Source organism: Chionomys nivalis, chromosome 3 (genome assembly GCF_950005125.1).
Source record: "Chionomys nivalis chromosome 3, mChiNiv1.1, whole genome shotgun sequence".
NCBI classification, from domain to species: domain Eukaryota; kingdom Metazoa; phylum Chordata; class Mammalia; order Rodentia; family Cricetidae; genus Chionomys; species Chionomys nivalis.
The window spans coordinates 11,046,184-11,068,691 of record NC_080088.1 but is presented as its reverse complement, the minus strand read 5'-3'; the positions used below and the strand labels follow the sequence as shown (position 1 = coordinate 11,068,691).

The window sequence follows — 22,508 nt, the reverse complement described above, 5'->3', positions numbered from 1 at the left end:
TGTGGTGGGAAAGCTTTCAAAGCTGTGGGTTTGAGGGAATAACTTTGGAAATTTAGTCTATAGTCTAGAGGTTAACACATTTTTAAAAAAATATTTTCCAGTCTGTTTTGGTGTCTGGTAACAACCATTTAATCTGCCATCCCCTTGTAGAAAGCAACTGCCATACATGGTATGGTTATAGCAACTTATTTTTAGAAGCAGACCAGGTAAACAAAGTGAACAGTCATGTAAGCAACTTGCCTTGACATAAACAGTAATTGATCAGACAGGTATAACAGTAACCCATTTATTTTACCATTCAGGAAGAATACAAACACAAATACTTCTTAATTTAGGGAGACTAAGAAAAGATTAGGGAAGTTTCCGCTCCACAAATAAACTGCTTCACCTACAACAAAAAGCCCCTCAGTCATTTTGGTCATCATCCCAGTCTTTCTTCCCACCTGGAGGTTTGGGCCCACCAGCCGGTTTTGCCATGATGATCTGAAAAACAAAAATCCAAGTTAAGTCCAATAAACTCAAGATTTGTAGCGAAGACAATTTTTTGTCAGCAATGTTAGAATTACCATTCGGTATCAACACTCTTCATCTCTATAACCACAATCAGAAGTGCTGTATCTATTATTAAGTTTCACAAAAATTTCCCCGATGCCCTGCTGCCTGTCACTGTCCATCCAACTTTTTGTTGAACCTCTAGTTTCCTGTCTAGTCACTGCTGAGTCTCCCTGGGATGTGCCTGTTTCTGACCCTTCCAGGCCAATTAGTGAGGTTATAGATGTACAACTGTGCTCAACTTTAACTTTTTTACTTAGGTCTTCATGCTTTCCATCTGAGCCATTTTCCCTAACCCAAAAACCTATTAAGTTTAAGACAAGGTTTTGCTTTGTAGAGCCGGCTGGCTTGGAACTCAAAGATCTGCCTGCCTTTGCCCGAGTGCTGGAATTAAAGGGGTGTTACACCACTTCTGAAAGATTCAGTTTTCATTTCTCACTCACCTGATCCACTCTAAGTACAGTGACAGCAGCATTAGTGGCCAATTTAATAGCCCAGTATTTTCCCAAGTAAGTATCTAAAATACTGGCTTCTAGCATATCCTTTACAGCCGGAATTTCAGCCTGTCAAAACAAAACTATGTTTAATTTTTTATATGTGAAAATGTTTATGCCCAACATGAAAAAACTACAAGGCTCCTAAAATATATCTTAACTAAGTATTTTATACAGCCCCACCCCAAAGCTGTCAATAAAACTAAACTTTCCTATTAGATAAACTTAAAAACCAATTAAGAAAATTACTTGTAGAATCAGATGGCTAAGTTACAATTCCCCCTTTACACATGCTATTATGTCTGAACTGTGTATGCACAGAAATTAAATTTAATAACTACCTCAATATCCAATCCCACATTTTTGTTTCCTTCTTGGTGCACTGCATAAAGTTTAGAGATAACTTCGTTGGCCTTCACGCCAGAATTTTCTGCCAATGCACGTGGAATAGCTTCGAATGCTTCAGCAAACTTCTTAATAGCATACTGTTCAAGTCCGGGACATGTCTGAAACAAAATGTATCAACGCATTGTATTAGAAAAGAGTTGGGCAGTAGTGGCTCACACCTTTAATCCCAGCACGCGGGAGTCAGAGGCAGGCAGATCCCTGAGTTCGAGGCCAGCCTCGTCTACAAGAGCTAGTTCCAGGACAGGCTCCTGAACTCCTTGAACAGGCTCAAGACAGAGAAACCCTGTCTTGAAAAACAAACAGAAATGGACAGAAAGTGAATTTATTAAAGCGATACCTCTCCATATGATGTAATTTGTTTGGCCAGTTCAATTTCTGTTGCTCCACCTCCAGGCACAAGACGCTTATCCTATAAAAATGTAAAACACTAACATGAATTATTTCTTCAGACCATAGTTTTTAGAGCACCGTTGCTCAAAACTTGAGTATACATTTAGGGAAATCAAGTGACTCTGTCAAACTTTGAAGGCTAGCAATCCATAAATACAGCACTGATAGTGAGTGCTTCAGCAGTGGGAGGCAGCCCACACTCAGGAATAGCTTTGCCTGCTACTTTCTAGTTTGTACAATTAGTTTTTGAAGGTAATATATTCATTAGTAACTGATGTGTTAAGCCACATACGTCTGAGTCTGCCAACTGTGTTTTCAAAAAATCAAAAATTTCTGAAATTGCGAATACTGACCCTCGTGAGAACTTTGAAAGTATTAACTCCATCGTCTACTGCCCTTTCTATATCATCCATCAGATTATCTGTAGAACCTCGAAGAACTATAGTAGAAATGGCACCATCTTCTTTTTCTGTCAATAAATAATTTTTAGATTAAATGAAAGAAAGCATACCTCATAATTGTACAAAACACATCTTACCATTATGACATACCATGCTTAAAAACAACCACCTGTGTGTCTCCAACTTCTGAGAGGTAAACACTGTCACAATGTCCCATTTCCTCAAGGACTGGAGGAGTCTATAAGAAAATGATCCTTGCAGTAAAACTTCAAATGTGTTAGTAAAAATTCAAATGTATTCACTTATCTTTTTAAAAAATACATACCAATCTAGGAAGAGCTGTAGCACCAACTGTTTTACACAGTCTTCTGAGATCCCACTTTGAGTTCAGCCTTCAAAAGGAAAAAAGTTAGTAGAAACTTTAATTCAATCACATAAAATGCAGAACATTTTATGGACAAGGTGGTACATGCAGATTTTGTTTTTGTTTTTTCTAATAGCACCGGCTGTCCTGGAACTCAGAGATACACCTGCCTCTGCTTCCTGAGTGTTAGGATTAAAGGCATGCGCCCCCACGGATCCAGCAAGATCTCTTTGACTTCAAGGTCAGCTAGAGCTGTATCAAAACAACATCGCTTTATTCTAACTAAACACATCCACACTGGACTGAGTTAGGAAGCCAAGATGGAATGTAACAAACTAGCCAGCAATGCCACATCTGAAGTATATAACAGTTAAAGATATAAAAGCTGGGGCCAGTTTAACAGTGCACACCTTTGATCTCAGCACTTGGAAGGAGAGACAGGTGCAACAGTCTACATAGAGTTCTAGGCTAACCAGGGCTACATAGTAAGAACCTGTTTCAGGTAAATACATTTACAGCATTATTTTAGGAATTAGTAGGGTATTGTAGTCTCATAGACTTCTAACCAGGGGCCATGTGTGTATGTATAAATAAAAATCCCCTTTAATACGTGTAATTGTGCAATCTGTAAGAAAGAGCACAGATTTTACTGTGTCTGGTTTGGTGCTAGATAGTAAAAAGATTTTGCATGTGCTCAATGAAAAGGCATTTTTCCTGACTCTCACCCTCGCTGATAAACAATTCAGTAAGCTGGTACCTTAACCCTTAAGCTGTTCCTTTTGCCTGAAATGCTTTTTTCTCCCCGTTGGTTCTTGGACCCCCACAGCTTAATTGTATGCTCTGCCTGCCCCTCCTTGATAAATCCTTTCTGCTTGATCTAAGACCTTCATTTTCCATCTATTAACTATCAATTCAATTTATAGAATTTGCTTAGCATTTCCCCAAGAATTTTTAGTATCAGAGACTCTTACCTCACCAACATGATATTGTACTTGTTAGCATAATGAAGAGCCATGTCTGCCACTTTGCCACCGGTTACTATGACATTTGCACCAGTGCTGGCAATAGCTTTCACCTGTGCATCCATAAGATTTTCTTCTCCCTTGCTAAAGTTCATCAGTTCTTCAGCAGTCTTTATCAGCACTGTTCCCTGGAAAACAATCAAGCTCTCTAAATCCATTTGATTTTGGTGTTCACAATTCTAAGGTGGTTTACTTAATAACTTAAAGACTTGAGAGAAAATAAATGCTTTATTATGAAGCAAAACACTTAACGTATAAATTTAGGTCCTTGGAGCTTGTTCCTATACTTCCTTATGCCAAAGTCAATGCATGTGCACTGTGATAATGCACACTTATGCAGTTAAAGAAACACTCCTCTTCAGAAATGTCAGCCAGATAGTTATCTTTTTTCAAATACTAGTTAGTATCACCAAAACAATTAGTCCTCAAATTTTCCTTGAAACCCAGACTATACAACCATTCTCCCCTCAATCCTATAAAATCAACTTCAATCTGCTAAGAATGTTTGGCACAAATCCAACTACTTAGGAATCCAAAACATGTAGTTCATTTTCAAATTAATATTTTAACAAAAAACACTTATGAATGTCAACACTCATAAAAAGTGATTTCACCAAGGGTTTATAAGATGCTCATAGTATGAGCTGCTTGAATATGAAGAGCTGTACATAAGAATACAAATACTGGGGGCTGGAGAGATGGCTCAGAGGTTAAGAGCATTGCCTGCTCTTCCAAAGGTCCTGAGTTCAATTCCCAGCAACCACATGGTGGCTCACAACCATCTGTAATGGGGTCTGGTGCCCTCTTCTGGTAACACAGACAGAATATTGTATACATAATGAATAAATAAATATTAAAAAAAAAAAAGAATACAAATACTGCTATCACACAATGTTTCTAGTTTAGTATTTGGTAGCTGAAGCAAATATTCATACTTAAAAAAAAAAACTACAATTTCCAGTTTATTATGAAATACACACTGGCTGAAGAGCTAATCCCACTTCAACCCAAACTTACTTTTCAATCTCATACCTTAGTCTCTGTAATCATGCCATCAAAGGGACAAGAGTACACCGCTATTTTTGCATCTTTGACAGATGTTACATCACCTTCGGTTTCCTTCTTAAAAACCATGCCATGCAATACTGAAGATGAATAGATACCAGAGCCCTAAGGAGTCAAAACACCAAAACTGTCACTGAAGTTAAGTTTTAAACTAAAGAAGTATGCTAAGGCTAACAGGATCAGACACTGGGCATAAACAAACCATTCTTCTCAAGGTTACACAATAAGCCACTACTATGGAGGGAAGGCACTTCAGTGTGTTGGGAAAACTATCACCAAGCATTTTGCACTAATGTACCAGGTAGAATTGTTACGACAGACAGAATAGAAAATCAAAGACAACCATCTCTGCAGTCCCATTCTATTACAGTATTCTAATCCCTAAATATCAGGGGGGAAATGATACTTCACAAGAAAATGCACTCTAATAGCTAGCAAGATCATAACTGATTAACACCAAATGTTATAAAATGATGCCATAAAACAGTGGCTCTCAGCCTGTGAGTCAGAACCCTTGGAGAGTGGCACATCCTCCATATCAGATATTTACAATTCACAACAGTAGCAAAATTAAACCTATGAAGTAGCAACAAAAATAATGCTACGGCTGGGGGTCCCCACAACATAAACTATATTAAATGGCTGTGGCATTAGGAAGGTTGAGAACCACTGCTTTAAAAAGATAGTTAAGTGTCGGGCGGTGGTGGCGCACCCCTCGAATCCCAGCACTCGGGAGGCAGAGGCAGGCGGATCTCTGAGTTCAAGGCCAGCCTGGTCTACAAGAGCTAGTTCCAGGACAGTTAGAGCTATACACAGAGAAACCTTGTCTCGAACTAAAACCAAAAGACTGTTAAATACTAAGTCTAAAACAGGGTAAAACTTAGGGGCAGAGAAATGGCTCAGTGGTTAAGAATACTGGTTGTTCTTCCAGAGGACCCAGATCTGATTCCTGATCCCCAAAGAGTAGCTCAAAACCATCTCTAACTCCAGTCCCAAGAGATCTGATGCCTTCTTCTGGCATCCACGGAAACTGCAAAGTATACAGACATAAATAGCTGGCAAAACTCACATAAACAAGTCTTAAAAAAAAAAAAAAAAAAAAGAGCAAAACAATTTTGGAGCAAGGAAATAGGCAAAATAATCAATCTTGTATTGAGAATGTAGCTCCATGGTAGAGTTCTTCCCTAACACACCCAAAGCTCTGGGTTCAAGTTCCAGTACTGAAAAAACAACACCCCCCTCCAAGACCTATTTGGATAATGGCAATGCATTTTTGAAACTTACCAGAATCTTACATACTCTGATGTTATCAACATTGAAATTGCCAGAATCAGGAAAAATAGATACTGTCAAGAAGATGAAACATATTTTTTAGACAACAAAGATATCTCAGTCATAATTAAAGGGAATGTATTTTGGATTTTTTTTCTTTTACTGGTATAACTTACCACATGCCTGAGCAATAAGTTTGGCCAGAAATGCTTCATTCCCGTACTGCTTACTCATTACAGAGGTTCGAAGCAGAGATGACACTTCATCAACATCTCGAAGGTTTTTTGCAGAACAACATACCAAATCAGGAAGAATCTCATGAGCTTTTTTACAAGCTATTTCATAGCCTGATATTACCTAAACCATGAAGAAAAATACTTACTTTAATAGACATAATTTTGACATGATATACTCTGATGTTTGTAGAGGACACATGGTAGAGCCAACAGTATGGACTACAATAGATTTGACAACAACACAAAGTTCAATTCTGATTCTATCACTTAAGTGTTATAGGGTCCTGAGCAAGATTTCTCTATCTCAAATCTCTCTTCTTATGAAATAGATTGAGTTTAAGAAGGTTTAGCAATAGGATTCTTCTGAGGACAAAATCTGTACCACACGTGAAGCGTATGGTCATTGCCTAGCACAGTGTAAGCTACTCAATGTTAGCTACTACTAGTAGACTTGAAGTTTATTTTAAACTTATTCATTTGTATATGGTAAATATGGGAGAAGTGTGAAGTATGTGTACAGTGTACGCCTCTATGAATATTCAGGTGTAGCATGATGGCTGGAAGGAGATTTCAGGTGTCCTGCTCTATCTCTGACATACTCCCTTTACACAGACTCTCAATCTGAAGCTAAGTGGCTGATCAGCAAGTTCCAGTGCCTCCCACAGTGTTGTAAATACAGGCATACCTGAGCAATACATGGGTGCTAGGAATTTGAACTCAGATCCTTGTGCTTGACCTTGAGTTATCTCCCTAGTCCTGAACCTTCAACTTTAAGCGACAAGTAAACAACTAAAGTACAGAATACTTGCCTCTGATACTGACAGACCAATCCTCAGAAGTTCTTCAGCTAGTTCCAACAGAGCTCCAGCAAATACCAGTACAAAGTTTGTGCCATCCCCGACCTCTTGTTCTTGCATATGAGAGGCCATCACGATCATTTTTGCAGCAGGATGTTGTACCTGATATAAAAAGATTATCAAGTGAAACTTTGGGGGGGAGGGGTGTTTCAAGACAGGGTTTCTTTGTTACCGCTCTAGCTGTCCTGGAACTTGCTTTGTAGACCAGACTGTCCTCAAATTCACTGAGATCCACCTGCCTCTTCTGAATGCTGGTATTAAAGGCAGACTTTGAACTTTTGATCCTTTTGCCTCTGCATCCTGAGTGCTAAGATTAAAAATGTGTGCCACTACGCTCAATTTATACAGCGTAGGAAATTAAACCCTAGGCAGACACCCTACAAACTAAAATGCACCCCCAAATCTGAAAGCAAATTTTAAAAAATGAAAATTCCTGAGTTCTTACGAGTTAATTTTAGATACTCTTTAATTTAATGGGGACTGAAGCCAGGTTTTGTGTTTGCTAGGCAAGTGTTGTTATCACGGAACTATATCCCTAGACTACTTTTAGATTCTTCCAAACCAAGGAAGACAAACTCTAAGCCAACACTGCAGTTCTATTACTTGGACATTACCCCCATTTCTGAAAGTACCTGGAGACCACAAGAGCATGTTAGACCCCTCAGAGCTGGGGTTACATGTGGCTGTGAGCTGCCTGATGTGGGTGTTGGCAACCGAGCAGTAAGCGCTCTTGATCATCATGTCATCTCTCCAGTCCTACTCAGTACTTTTTTAATTCCCGAGAATGTTAACATGGTGTAAGATAAACATTTACTACAAAAATTCTTCCACAAATAAATATTCTGAAGCTAATTTGTCCTTAGCATATCATTTTTTTAAGATGTTAAAGGAATGTTACTTTTTTTTTCATTTTCTTTAAAGCAGATTTAAGTTTTCATCTAGTACTTTTAAGGCAATGCTTTGGAAAATTCTCCAAAGCTGAGCAAGTACACATAAAACTACAGTTTAATAGAATGAGAAATAGGTGTCAAACATTCTTCTTATCCCTGCTTTAAGTATCTGTTCTGCAGATTCTTTGACATCAAAACTGCAGCAAAAAAGTTCCAACTGGTTCTTTAAAAAAAAGCATCAATATTTACCATCTAGTTTTATATCATGAGAAAATTAGTATCAATCAGAGTAACAAGTTTGCTAGTCACAGCAACACTCCACGACCCGCCATAAACAAGTAACCGAAGACTGTATGTGAGCAGCCGACAGCCAACTGTTGGTCACTTACAAATCTTCAGATCAGCTTGAGGAAGAAGCAGCCCTTTACCATCTAACTGAATAAGACTACACCAGTGTCAGAATTGGGTCTCTTTTTTGATGGCTTTGGAAAAACTTACTTCTAGCTCTCTTAAAATAGTCGCTGCATCATTTGTCACGAATAACTTCTCCAGGCGATTGATGACCATTTTATTCATTCCTCAAAAAAGAGTTGCAAAGAGAAATAATCCATTATTATTCAAACATTCTCCTCCATAACCCAGAAAGAATATGGTCCAGAAGCTGTACTGATTTTCACCCTCCACGCGCACACATGCTCTGCATTTTCAGATCTACCAAGAGCCCGTGGGCTTTTGCTGACTGAACATCCACAGTTAGCATGTAGAAAGCAATCAACAAATAGAAGTTAACACAAAATTAACATACTCAGAAACGCACTTGTCTTATGCTTAATTCTCTAGTCTAGCTTTAGTTCAACTAAGAGTTTGCTTAAACTATGTCAAATTTTGAAACTGCTCAGCCTTTTCCATTATAAAGAGTGCTGTAATTTTCCTATCACCTAACAGTACCATTTTTAAAAATTTTTCTAGAAAGCTAAAAGCACACTAGTGCCATCAAAACAACTAGCAAAAACTGCCCTATAATTTAGCACCCTGAGGACAAACACGAGACAGAAGCTAACACACAATCACACCAAGTCTTTTACAGCCTGAATTTGGCCATTACCATTTGGTCCATATGCTGTACGGGTGGTCTGAGCAAGCTCCTTGCAGGCTTGTATATTTCTATACACAGCCTCTTCTAATCCTGAAAAATGCTGCAAAAGAAAACATCTGCTTAAATAGGGTCATGAAGAACTCCCAAACACAGAGGATCTGCTCATCATGTTTCTAATAAAGCTCTGGGATCACATAAGCACTTAACACGGAGTCTGGAGTCAAACAGTCTTTGATCCCCACCCCCCCACTAACTTAGTACAGGGTCCAGGCAATTTTTTCTGTATGTAAATCAATAAAATAACTAACATTCCCTCCTTGACAAATTGTTTAGAAACACCTACCTGTAGTGACTATTTCATTTGTATTTTAATAAATAAAGCTTGCCTGAAGATCAGAGAGTAAAACAGCCCCACTGGTCAGCATTATTAAGACCAGGCAGTGGTGACACACACCTTTAATCCTAGTAGCAACACTAGCTTGCCACAGAAACTGGGCAGTAGTGGTGCACGCCTTTAATCCCAGCCCTAGAGAGGATTATAAAACAGGAGGAAACAGCTCTCACACAGTCTCATTCTGAGATTCCTGGAGGTTAGAATCACCATTTCCAACTGAGGTAGTAGTTAAGAGCCAGTGACTGGCTGTTTTGCTTCAGATTTAACTGCAGTATCTGTTTCTGGGTTTTTACTAATCATCCTACACACACCCACTGAAGAACTATCCTTGCCTCTCACCTCTACCCAGGAACTCAATTTACCATTAAGCTACGATCCCAGTCAATTAGTACTAGCTTTTTATTTGAAATTCTTCTGGGGACTTGGGTTGTCTTCAGCACCGATTTACACGCATCTCACTTAAGTACTAGTCTCTGAGTGAGACAAATGCTTTTAAATGTATCATTTTCTCAATCTAAGTGAGGGAGGTAAACCTAAGCTGGAAGCCATGACATCCACTCCACATCACCACAAAGGAAATTGCCAATATCATTACATTAAATACTGACAACTACTTAGTATGCACAAACTATCAGCAAAATGCTCTCTTAAACTGTTAAGGGTCCTCTATTTCCCCAAGACCTTAAATTCAATTCATCTATTTAGTACTACGGGAAACAAAAAAATTATCTGGCAGCTTGAACATCTCTTGGCAAATGGCTCCATATACAGTGTGATACTTTACAAAAAAAAATCACTTTCCTGAAATTATATCCAAGAGAGAACACTATTTTATCTGGGTCGGGGCTTCACTTGTCCTGTGGACTACAACGTTGGATAGTCAGAATTCAAAGATGTTACTATCTTTTGGCCCAGTCTTCTCAATTTAGAGAAGATAAAGAAAACATGATCTCGAGAGGTAGGTTTTCAGTAAAATTGAGTTGGGGATCAGGTATTTACGGAGGATCATTTGGAAGCCACCACGAGCAGGTCCAATGGTTGCTATACCATGCCGGGCTCTGTCCCTTCCATCTTACAACCCCTGAGCCGTGCACCAACTGGCTCACCAGTTCCGCCCAAATCCATCAACTGCACCGCCAGCTCCCGTTAAGGGCGGGGCCCTGGGCGCCATCCCACAGAGAGGAATGCAGAGCTGGGGTGCGAACCCGCCGCCTTGCCCCGTCCGCTCGGGCCAACCCTGATCGTGGAGTGAGAGGCTTGCCCGCTAGAAAGGGAGGCGTGCTGGGCGTCAGCGGCCAGGCATGCAGAGCACGCCTCCCTTTCTGGAACCTTCCCTCTCCCAGTCTCACGCCCGCAGGCCTTTCGCGGTTGCCGCAAGAGCGGGCCCGCTCTCCCACCGCCTTCACTCTCGACGTCACCTACTTTTGCTCCATCCTTGAGCATCTGGGCAAAGCCCGGGGCCTTGGGGACGTGGAGCGCCATGGCGAGCCCGCAATCAACCGCTCACGCGCTCGGAGGAAGCGAGGTGCGCGCACAGCCTGCTGGGAACGCCGCTTTGCGTCCCCCCCCCACGCTTGTCTACGCCGGCCGCCCCGCCCCTTCCCCCGCCCGCTCCCCTGAAGGATCGCGAGAACGAGCGTGGCGGAGCGCTAGAGCGGCTGCCAGACCCAATCTGCAGATCCCCGATCAGGTCGAACGATTAGGCCGAGCACCGAGCGCGCGCTCTCGGCGTCTGCGCCACCGCGGCAGACCGCGATTCCTCGCTCGCGCTTGTTCTAAGTAAACTATGGTCTGGATGTTTGGCTTGTGACGGGCATTGCACTTCTTAACCCTGTAGATCCAGTTTGCCTTTTCCTCTCGCGCCGAACCTGCCCTTCGTCCCTGCAAACTCCCACTGGCCGTCCTCTGTGTGCTGGCCACTGTAGGAAGCACCGAAGGCGGGAAGGTGATGATTAAAATGGTAGCAGTGATTGCAACCTGTGGAGTGCCCACGTGTGGGCATTTCTGTGTGGTTTGCCTAAGTGTAGTTATCTTTGTTATTGGTCAAACTTACACATGAATATTATCTCCGTTTTATAGGAGGGAAATTGACGTTCACTATGTTAGTAATAAGCCAGAGGTTGCCAAGCCAGTAAATATTAAGGCGAGGATTCCTACCCCAGACTGGCTGATTGCAAAGTGTGCACAGTTAAGCACTTTGCTTTCTTCCCCCAGACGGTGGTGGTTCAGGCCTTTAATCCCAGCACTAGGGAGGCAAAGGCAGACAAATCTGTGAGTTCAAGCCAGCCTGGTCTACAGAGTGAGTTCCAGGATAGCCAGGGTTGTTACACAGAGAAACCCTGTCTCAAAAAACCAAAGACCAAACAAACAAATTTGGAAAGAACTGTGAATGCCACTCTTTAAAAAAGTTATTTTCAATAGTCTTATGTTAGCCTGCGGTGATCACTGTTACATTTTTAATGTTTAGTCGTTTGTCTGATTTATTATATTAACAACTATTGCTAACTAAAATACACATGAACAAAAGATTATTGACGGGCTCTATATTTTAAAGCACATATAAACGTTCTATAACTGTGGAGTAGATGAGACCTGGTTAAGGAGGACAGTCCAAGACTTTCTCAAGGATTAGCTAAGAAAATTAAAGCTCCTGTCTCAGAAGAACATCATTTATGAGCATAGCTGGCACCAAAGCAGAAGGGGATTTAAAATGATAACCTGATTCGTTAAAAGTGACTACGAGGAATTAAATCTTGGAAAATGTAATGATTAGATCATGAAAATCAAACCTGAGTTCAAGACAACTGATGAATTTTCACTAAAAGTTTACAAAAGACTTTGCCTTAGTTGTAATAAACAGTAAACAGGAAGAATTAAAATCACTTTAAATCTTGTATATGTTACTTTGTCAAGGAATTAGATTTTAATTGCCAATAATTTTTTTTTAAATGAAGATTTGTTAATTCCGTGTAATTTGGGTTAAACTGTATTTATAATTGTAGAGTCGTGATAGCAAGGGGGAAATTTCTACTGGGCTTAAGCAGAATACATGTCACCCAGAAAAGAAAGCGAACACAAATCCTTAGTGTGACTCCAGTCAGGTCTAGCCCAGGCTGTCACACTAGTGTCTCTGCCTGCTTGGTTCTACTCTGGGTCTTCTCGCCTTGGTGGCCAAACAGCTCACCCTGGTTTCTTCCCTTCATGTTTCATTCGCTCAGCAGGGCTCTCTGGAGGCCTCCAGGGTCTGTGATATGACAGTGGCTTTAATGTGCAGCCTGAGAGGCCAGTTGTCCCTGATGCCCACTGTGCCTAGCAAACCTTCCATCTCCTGCAGCTCAGTTAACTCCATCCACATAAGTAAGCCTAGCATTTTCCTTGACAAGCCTGGTTATCATTCTGATGGTTTCTGCCCTTCTCTGTCACATGTCACTCGGTTGCAATGACAAAAATCTTTCTCAACCAGAGGGTAAGCGCTGCATGAACTGCACTTCCAATTGGATATTGAGTGGAATAAGAGCTCCATATCTAATTCCCAGGTGGACTGCTGCCCAACAAATGAGAATCGAAATGTTAGTATCCTAAAATTCACAGGCTGAATTCCTCCCCATCAACAGGGTGAGACATTTGGGTAGGTAATTGCTTCATAAACACTATGGAGTGGATAGCAGCCTTATAAAATATATTTAAGGCAACTTCTTGCTCTTCCACCATATGATGGCACCTAAGGCTTTCACTGTACCTATCCACACTTTGATCTTGAATTTCTCAGCCCCCAAGACTGAGGGATGAAATTCTGTTATTTGTGAGCCACTCAGGGTGGTGTTTTGTTAGCAGTCTAGTACGGGGAAGGTGTGGTCTCTGTCTTCTCGTCTATTTATCATACAGTCAGACAGACAACAGAACACAGCAGAAAACATGACCCATATATATTTTATGACCCATTTATAAAAGATCAAGGATTCAAGATCTGTGATATTTAAATTCAAGAGTGCATGCTGTTAGCACAGTGGTTCTCAACCTGTGGGCCCCCACCCCTTTGAGGTCTCATTAGATTTTTACAATACGATTCATGACAGTGGCAAAATTACAGTGGAAATAGGAAAAAAATAGTTTTGTGGTTGGGAATCACCACAACATGAAGAACTCCATTAAAGGGTCGCAGCCTTAGGGAGATTGCAAACCACTGTATTAACAACATGAAATAATAGCCTCCAGCCTTCAGGAACCAACTAAAGATCTTGGAAATCAGAGCTGCTGGCTCCTTCTGCTCCCCATTCAGGAAGAATACAACTATGGACTCGGGGAAGCATAAGCCAACTCAAGATCAGTAAGACTGAGCTCACTGTTTACTTTCTCATTGCTTTCTTTTTCTTTGTTCGCTTTGATTATTATTTTTATTTCTGTAAGCGACAGGGTCTGGGCTGGAGAGATGGCTCAGTGGTTAAGAGTGACTCTTGCTGAGGACCTGAATTCAGTTCCCAGCACCCAAGGGAGCCTCACAGTCACCTGTAACTCCAGCTCCAGGGGGATCTGGTGTCCTCTTCTGACTTCTGTGGTCTCTACACTCGCATAAACACACACACACACACACACACACACAACACACACACACACACACACACACACACACACAATCTTCAAAAAGCCAAACCAGTGATTGAGTTAAGCAGCCAGAATCACTGGAGAATACAGCAGATGTGTTTGTGAGTAATTGTTACTTGTCAGCTCATTAGAGTGGAGGAGCAGAATAGACAGGCGAGGGGGTCACATGTCAGTCACCCCAGCTGAATAACTCCCTCTAGGAGGCTTACAGGGAGGCATAGGACTAAGAGCTCCCCTCAAAATGTAACTACTTTATTTATTTATTAATATTATCAATTAATTTATTTGGGTTTTTCAAGACAGGATTTCTCTGTGTAACAGCCCTGGCTGTTCTGCAACTCACTCTGTAGACCAGGGTGACCCTGAACTCATAGAGATCTGCCTACCTCTGCTCCCAAGTGCTGGGATTAAAGGAGTGCACCACCGTGCCCAGCTTACTTTTATTTCTTAATATACCTGCATTCCTCCCTATCTTTGCCTAGTCTCTGTTGCTTGGGAATGAGGTTGGGAGGACAGCGGGTTACAGACTAACATGTCTATTCTTTGTCAGTGACTATCTTCTGGGCCAAGCTATTGCTATCAGTTGTGTCCCAAGCAGGGATGGTCTGACCCTTTACACACCCGAGAGTAGAGACCTGGAGTATAGCATGAGACTCTCTGTGTATCCAACTGCTCCCTACCACCTGGCAATGCTGCACATGGCCTGGATGAGGCAAGGAAAGAATAGAAAAAGGGCTCCATCTGTGCCCTCTTCCCTGCGGGGCAAGGCTTTCCAGGTGACTGGTTGGGGAAGGAGTGTCCGCATCCCTCTATAAGGAAGCCTAAGAAACTCATTGGTTCCTCAGAGTGAACTTTGGTGGAATCTTGCCCCTGTTTGTCACTGGGACCTTGGGAGGAGGGCAGAGATGTTTCTTTATGTCTTCCAAAGGGAAGAAATGTTAGTTAGCACTGCCATCTCATAGATTCCCTTAGTTTCTGTAAAGCACACAGGTTATAAGGCCACTTCAAAGTCAAGTCTCAAAGGGCTATGCTGGTGAAAGATAAAACACTTGGTTGTTGATATATATATATATATATATATATATATATATATATATATATATTTTTTTTTTTTTTTGAGACAGGGTTTCTCCGTAACTTGTTTTGGTTCCTGTCCTGGAACTAGCTCTTGTAGACCAGGCTGGCCTCAAACTCACAGAGATCTGCCTGCCTCTGCCTCCCGAGTCCTGGAATCCAAGGCGTGCACCACCACCACTTCTACCTGGCTTTGTTTCCCAACTCTTAAGAAATGCTGGCTGCTAAGACGACCAAGGAGCAAGGAAATGTGTTAGATCAGACAAAGCTGAGTGTGTTTCTACTGCAGCCATTGAGAATCCATCATCGTAGATGTTCTATGATAAAATGCATGAGATCATCAGCTTAAACAGAAGAAAGGCTCCTGGTTTCTAGAAATTTCAGCCCATGATTAGCTGGTTCCATTGTCTTGGGGTCTGTGTGAGGACATCACGGTCGGGCAGTTTTGTTGATAAAGCAGGGCTCTGCTGGGTAGTGAAGGGATCTGCAGTCAGCTGGCTCGCGGTCTGGCTGGAGATGACAAGCGAGGGGTCGCCGCTGGGATCACTCAGCTCTGCCTCGCAGTGGCTTATGCCTAAGCAGGCTTCCGGGGCTTGTTCTCAAGGAGATCTAGGGTTCCAAGGGAGGGGGGACATGTGCAGATCCCTTGTCAGATTTGCTGCCATCTCCTTGATCAAAGTAGGTCACCTGACCAGCCCCTGACTTCCTGTAAGATGGGAGAATCAAAGAGTATAGATGGAAGGAAATAGGAATATTGAGGACAGTAATGCCGTCAGTTACCACAGCTACATAACCTAATGAGCTAAGAAACTTCAAGCATTTTTTTTTTTTTACTTTATCTTCAATAATTTCAATTCAGCAAGCCTTCACAGGAAACACTGTAAGTCATTTGACCTTGCAGGATTTTCTATAAATCAGCAAATAAATGTGTTCTTTTGGTGTTTTACTAAACTTTTTTTTTCAGTTATAGTGGGCGATGACTATATCGAAAAAATACTCCCCCAAATTGAAAATGGTCACTGTTTTTAAAAAAAGGAATTTTAAAAATTATTGTATTGTTTTGTGTTGCTTGTGCGTGCAGTGTCCAGAAGAGGGCATCAGACGCCTGTAACTGGAGTTACAGATAGCTGTGAGCTGCCACAAGGGTCCTCTGAAAGAGCTGCAGTGTTCTCAACCCTAGGTCATCTCTCCAGACCCTAGTATAGCCCTTTTTACAGGACTGTACATGTGTGTTATCAGGCGTATGTGTAGGTGGGTATCTGTGCCTGGTACCCATGCTCTCTCTTATTCCTCTGAGGCAGAGTTCTCCCTGAACCTGGACTTGCATTCTGTAAACTGACATGGCCATCAGGAACCCTCTTGTGTCTATCCCTCTCAGGGAAGGGTTACAGATGTGGATCCAGCTTGATGCTTGGTGCTGGGCTTGCATCTTTCTAGCCCAGTGCGGTCACTGTTGGTGGGCTGAAGTGTCTTCCTTTTCTACCTTTATGTTCTGAGATGATTCAGAGCATTTTGGAGGGTATCCTATCAGCCATTCCTGAAGGCACTAGCTTGTTTGCCTTTGTTCCTGTCTTAGTTTTCTCTGCCCTAGTTTATTGCATAGAATAGCCATACTATTCTGATACTCTATTCAAATACTCTGGATTTGAACTTGGTAACATTTTTTTAAAGCATTCCTCTCCAATCCATGTTAGAAGTCTGAAGTCTGTGTTAAGAGTAAAATTCTCTGGATGCCATGTGCTGACTTCTTATTCAGTAATAAATTAGTAATTTTGCCTTTGGATCAAGCCAGGCATCAAGGGTCTTCTTCTTTGGAGAATTAAATTTGATAAATTTTCCTTTAAAAACGTAATTTATTTTTATGTGTATGGGCATTTTGCTGGCATTTTTGTCTATGTACTACATATTTGCAGTGCTCGTGGAGGCTAGAACAGGACATTTGATCCTCTGGAACTGGAGTTACAGATGGTTGTTAGTGGGCATATGGGCACTACAAAGTGAACCGAGCAACAGATGCTCTAACTGCTGAACCATCTCTCCAGGTCACAAACTGCCTTTTTTCTATCATATCTTTTTTCTTTTCTTTTTCTGTTTGTTTGCTTGGTTTTTGATTTTTCAAGACAGGATTTCTCTGTTTGTGTAGCTTTGGCTGTACTGGAACTTGCTCTGTAGACCAGGCTGGCTACTAACACAAGAGATCCGCCTGCCTCTGCATCCCGAGTGCCGGGATGAAAGGTGTGTGCCACCACTGTCCGGTTTACATAATTTTTTTTGAACGTTTATTCTCCTTAATTTCTTGCTTTTCCATCTCTTTTTGCCTTAACTATCTCAGTTTAAGAACGGTTGTGCCAGGCACAGTGATCCGCGCTTATATTAGCAGCAGTGGAAGGCTGTGACCAGAGGAGGTCAAGGCCAGCCTAGGCTACAGGGTGAGTTCCAGAATAAGGCAGCAGAGTAAAACTCCTACCTGGAGTTTTCTTTCTTTCTTTCTTTCTTTCTTTCTTTCTTTCTTTCTTTCTTTCTTTCTTTCTTTCTTTCTTTCTTTCTTTCTTAAGATTTCTGCCTCTTCCCCGCCACCGCCTCCCATTTCCCTCCCCCTCCCCCAATCAAGTCTTCCTCCCTCCTCAGCCCAAAGAGCAATCAGGGTTCCCTGCCCTGTGGGAGGTTCAAGGACCACCCGCCTCCATCCAGGTCTAGTAAGGTGAGCATCCAAACTGCCTAGGCTCCCACAAAGCCAGTACGTGCAATAGGATCAAAAACCCATTGCCATTGTTCTTCAGTTCTCAGTAGTCCTCATTGTCCGCTATGTTCAGCGAGTCCGGTTTTGTCCTATGCTTTTTCAGACCCCGGCCAGCTGGCCTTGGTAAATTCCCGATAGAACATCCCCATTGTCTCAGTGTCCCTCTAGGTCCTGAGTTCCTTGCTGGTGCTCCCTCTCCTTCTGCTCCTCCTTTGGATCGTGAGACTTCAGTTCGGTGCTCCAATGTGGGTCTCTGTCTCTGTCTTCTTTCATCGCCTGATGAAGGTTAATATTCAGGAGGATGCTTATATGTTTTTCTTTGGGTTCACCTTCTTATTTAGCTTCTCTAGGATCACGAATTATAGTCTCAATGTCCTTTATTTATGGCTAGAAACCAAATATGAGTGAGTACATCCCATGTTCCTCTTTTTGGGTCTGGCTTAACTCACTCAGGATAGTGTTTTCAATTTCCGTCCATTTGTATGCAAAATTCAAGAAGTCATTGTTTTTTACTGCTGAGTAGTACTCTAATATGTATATATTCCATACTTTCTTCATCCATTCTTCCATTGAAGGGCATCTAGGTTGTTTCCAGGTTCTGGCTATTACAAACAATGCTGCTATGAACATAGTAGAGCATATATTTTTGTTGTATGGTAGGGCATCTCTTGGGTATATTCCCAAGAGTCTACCTGGAGTTTTAAATGCTAATGGTTCCCATAGGCTTGGGAAGGGTTAGGAGGCCTGGCCTTGGAGGAGGTGTGTCACTGGGGATGGGCTTCACGGTTGTAAAATACTCATGCCTTTACAGTATGCTCTCTTTCTGCCTCCTACTGGTGGAGCAAGTGAGCTCTTAGCTATGCTTGCCACCATATTCCTGCTCTCAGCTTTGCCCTGCCACCATGAACTCTAATCCTCTGAAACTGTAATGCTTTTGTAAATTGCCTTGACCATGTTTTGTCACAGCTATAGAAGAGTAACGAAGACACCCTTTCTCAGAAAGAACAACCACCAAACATCTTGACTGATTTTGTTTTCTATGAGCTAGATCAAATCCTTGATGGATTTCAGTGGGATATTCATTTCTCATAGTTACTAGTATCTGGGTTTACAGATTTTTTTTCTTTTTTTTTTAAATCTTTTTTTATTAATTAATTAATTTATTTAATTATTAAAGATTTCTGCCTCTTCCCCGCCACCACCTCCCATTCCCCCCCCTCCCCGAATCAAGTCTTCCTCCCTCCTCAGCCCAAAGAGCAAGCAGGTTTCCCTGCCCTGTGGGAGGTCCAAGGACCACCCACCTCCATCCAGGTCTAGTAAGGTGAGCATCCAAACTACCTAGGCTCCCACAAAGCCATTACGTGCAATAGGATCAAGAACCCATTGCCATTGTTCTTCAGTTCTCAGTAGTCCTCATTGTCCGTTATGTTCAGCGATACCGGTTTTGTCCCATGCTTTTTCAGACCTCGGCCAGCTGGCCTTGGTGAGTTCCCGATAGAACATCCCCATTGCCTCAGTGTGTGGGTGCACCCCTCGCGGTCCTGAGTTCCTTGCTCGTGCTCTCTCTCCTTCTGCTCCTTTGGATCGTGAGACTTCAGTCCAGTGCTCCAATGTTGGTCTCTGTCTCTGTCTTCTTTCATCGCCTGATGAAGGCTAATATTCAGGAGGATGCTTATATATTTTTCTTTGGGTTCACCTTCTTATTTAGCTTCTCTAGAATCACGAATTATAGTCTCAATGTCCTATATTTATGGCTAGAAACCAAATATGAGTGAGTACATCCCATGTTCCTCTTTTTGGGTCTGGCTTAACTCACTCAGGATAGTGTTTTCAATTTCCGACCATTTGTATGCAAAATTCAAGAAGTCATTGTTTTTTACTGCTGAGTAGTACTCTAATATGTATATATTCCATACTTTCTTCATCCATTCTTTTTTTTTTAAAGACTTTATTTATTTAGTATACATACATGCCAGAAGAGGGCACCAAATCTCATTATAGATGGTTGTGAGCCACCATGTGGTTGCTGGGAATTGAACTCAGGACCTTTGGAAGAGCAGGCAATGCTCTTAACCTCTGAGCCATCTCTCCAGCCCCTCTTCACCCATTCTTCCATTGAAGGGCATCTAGGTTGTTTCCAGGTTCTGGCTATTACAAACAATGCTGCTATGAACATAGTTGAGCATATACTTTTGTTGTATGTTAGGGCATCTCTTGGGTATATTCCCAATAGTGGTATTGCTGGGTCGAGAGGTAGGTTGAACCCGACTTTCCTGAGAAACCGCCACACTGCTTTCCAAAGTAGTTGCACAAGTTTGCATTCCCACCAGCAATGGATGAGTGTGCCCCTTTCTCCACAACCTCTCCAGCAGAGGCTATCATTGGTGTTTTTGATTTTAGCCATTCTGACAGGTGTAAGATGATATCTTAATGTTGTCTTGATTTGCATTTCCTTGATTGCTAAGGAAGTTGAGCACGATCTTAAGTGTCTTTTGGCCATTTGAACTTCTTCTGTTGAAAAGTCTCTGTTCAGCTCAGTGCCCCATTTAATAATTGGATTGATTAACCTTTTACGGTCTAATTTCTTGAGTTCTTTATATATTTTGGATATCAGACCTTTGTCAGTTGCAGGGTTGGTGAAGATCTTCTCCCAGTCAGTGTGTTGCCTTTCTGTCTTAGTGACAGTGTCCTTTGCTTTACAGAAGCTTCTCAGTCTCAGGAGGTCCCATTTATTCAATGATGTCCTTAGTGTTTGTGCTGCTGGGGTTATACGTAGGTAGTGGTCTCCTGTGCCTGGTTTACAGATGTTTTAAAAGTCAGACTCTTCATTTCAGGAGTTTAAAATTTAGCAGAGGAAGAATTTCTTGTTTGTCTTTAATTAATTACGTTTATTCTCTCTCTCTCTGTGCGTTCGTGTTCATTCAACATGAGGGAATGGATTCTGTACTTTGACCATGGGTCCCATGGATTGCACTCTGCTCATCATGCTTGGCTGGAAGAGCCTTTCCCCGATGAGCCATCTCCCCAGCCCAAAACTTACAGATGTCTGCTTGAACAAAGAAACACGACCACACTATGAGAGATACGATGCCAAGGTGTGAAACTTGAGAGGGTCTTACACTGTTATATATAGATGCCATTAAAAACAGAGAAACTGGAGGATCACTGTGAATGTTGGGGCATATAAGCTAGTTCCTGACTTATTCCCTCCCTCCATCCTTTCCTCAGAGCTGGAGAACAAACCCAGGGCCTTATACGTGCTGAGTGAGGGCTCTCCCACTGAGTGCTCTTTCATCGAGCTACAGCCTAGGCTCGTTCACTTCTGACTTGTGATTCTCCTGCCTCAGCTTCCCAAATGTTGGGGTTGTAGGACATGTCCCATGTCCAGCTGGACTATAGTTTCTTTTAGGAACTTAGTCCATGAGACAGTGCTTATTTTTGGGGTTGGATTGGTAAGGATGCTCGATGGTCAAATGCTTATTAGCCATTGTCATTCTCACTTGTCCTATTCTTAATGTTTTGGCTATTTTTGTTGCAATGATTTCCACTTGGCTTTTCAGCGCAGTCAGTCATTAGTCCTAGGGAGTAAAATTAAGAAAGGATCCGTGTGTCTATTTATGTAGCAGTCTGCTAGAGCAATTACATTTTCTCATTGCTATGCAGCAGCCCACTTCCTGTTCCTTAATAGATCCTCGCTCTTCTGACTGCATGTCCAGCTGTATCACGGAAGAGAATATTAAGTCATGCCAGCAATTTCCGTGCAGATGAAGAGTAGTGGCTACCAAAATTACCTTCCCAAAGATAGATGGTTATCTCTTTAATGTGGTTACCCACTAATGACATAGGAAAATGAAGTCTAATGATTAGAAATGAACTCTGAGAAGAAAAGAATCTGTATTTAGGAACTGTAAGTGAGAAAGGAGAGGTGTAATGGATATATATTTAGAAGACCTAATTGCAATCACTTATCTTAAGATGACATTCAACTTTGTCAAAAAAAAAAGAAAAACCAACAGGAAGCAAAAGAAGTAAGCAAGGAAAATGTCTTTCTTTAAGTCTGTATATTTCTTTCTAACCCATGATATGGAACAAGACATTGGCCCTTCACTGAAGCCTTTTGGATCAAGAATTGTTGTAAAATACTTCTAAATTTCATTAAAATTAAAGGACATTGAGTGTCCTTCCTCACAAAGAAGAAATGAGAACAGATATGAGAATGCATGAGTCAGAAGTTATTAATAGTAGCCAGAAGTGACAGGTAATGACAGGCACCTAGATGAGGACCTGTCACACATACCGAAGACCCCAAAGCTAGAAAACGTAGTTGAGGTCAGTTAGCGAAGCCATTGCATTTAAATCGCTTCAGGTGATTGCCTATGATGATCAGAGCACCCAGGGAGTTTCATTCATTGCACCTGTAGAAGTTCTTTAGGCTGGGGCAGCTTACAGGATGCTCACCCATCCTCCTAATGCTCCTTCCCACAATGGCCAACTGTATAGTCTTGTTTTCGTCAACTGGGTAGGAAAAGGCGGAAGATCACTGAGAAGATACGAACCTGTGCTGTCTCGTAGTTAACAACTGCTGGCGGTAACCTCTGGGCGATTGAGGGAGGTCATAGCCTATTTGTTAAGGTGCTGATTGAGACTCTGG

At 41.8% G+C, this 22,508-nt stretch overlaps 1 protein-coding gene across 1 annotated transcript; it reads right to left on the bottom strand.

Annotated features, from left to right (window-relative positions):
- Positions 1-272: 272 nt before the first annotated feature.
- On the bottom strand, positions 273-11,001 carry Cct8 (chaperonin containing TCP1 subunit 8). The gene is made up of 15 exons (XM_057766126.1): positions 10,864-11,001; positions 9,057-9,147; positions 8,450-8,529; positions 7,014-7,163; positions 6,145-6,325; positions 5,981-6,042; positions 4,664-4,801; positions 3,581-3,759; positions 2,571-2,637; positions 2,396-2,483; positions 2,198-2,313; positions 1,792-1,863; positions 1,388-1,552; positions 996-1,115; positions 273-483 (listed from the first exon to the last, which is right to left on the bottom strand). The coding sequence occupies exons 1-15, from the start codon at positions 10,921-10,923 to the stop codon at positions 406-408; spliced, it is 1,647 nt and encodes a 548-aa protein (XP_057622109.1). The 5' UTR covers positions 10,924-11,001; the 3' UTR covers positions 273-405.
- Positions 11,002-22,508: the final 11,507 nt, after the last annotated feature.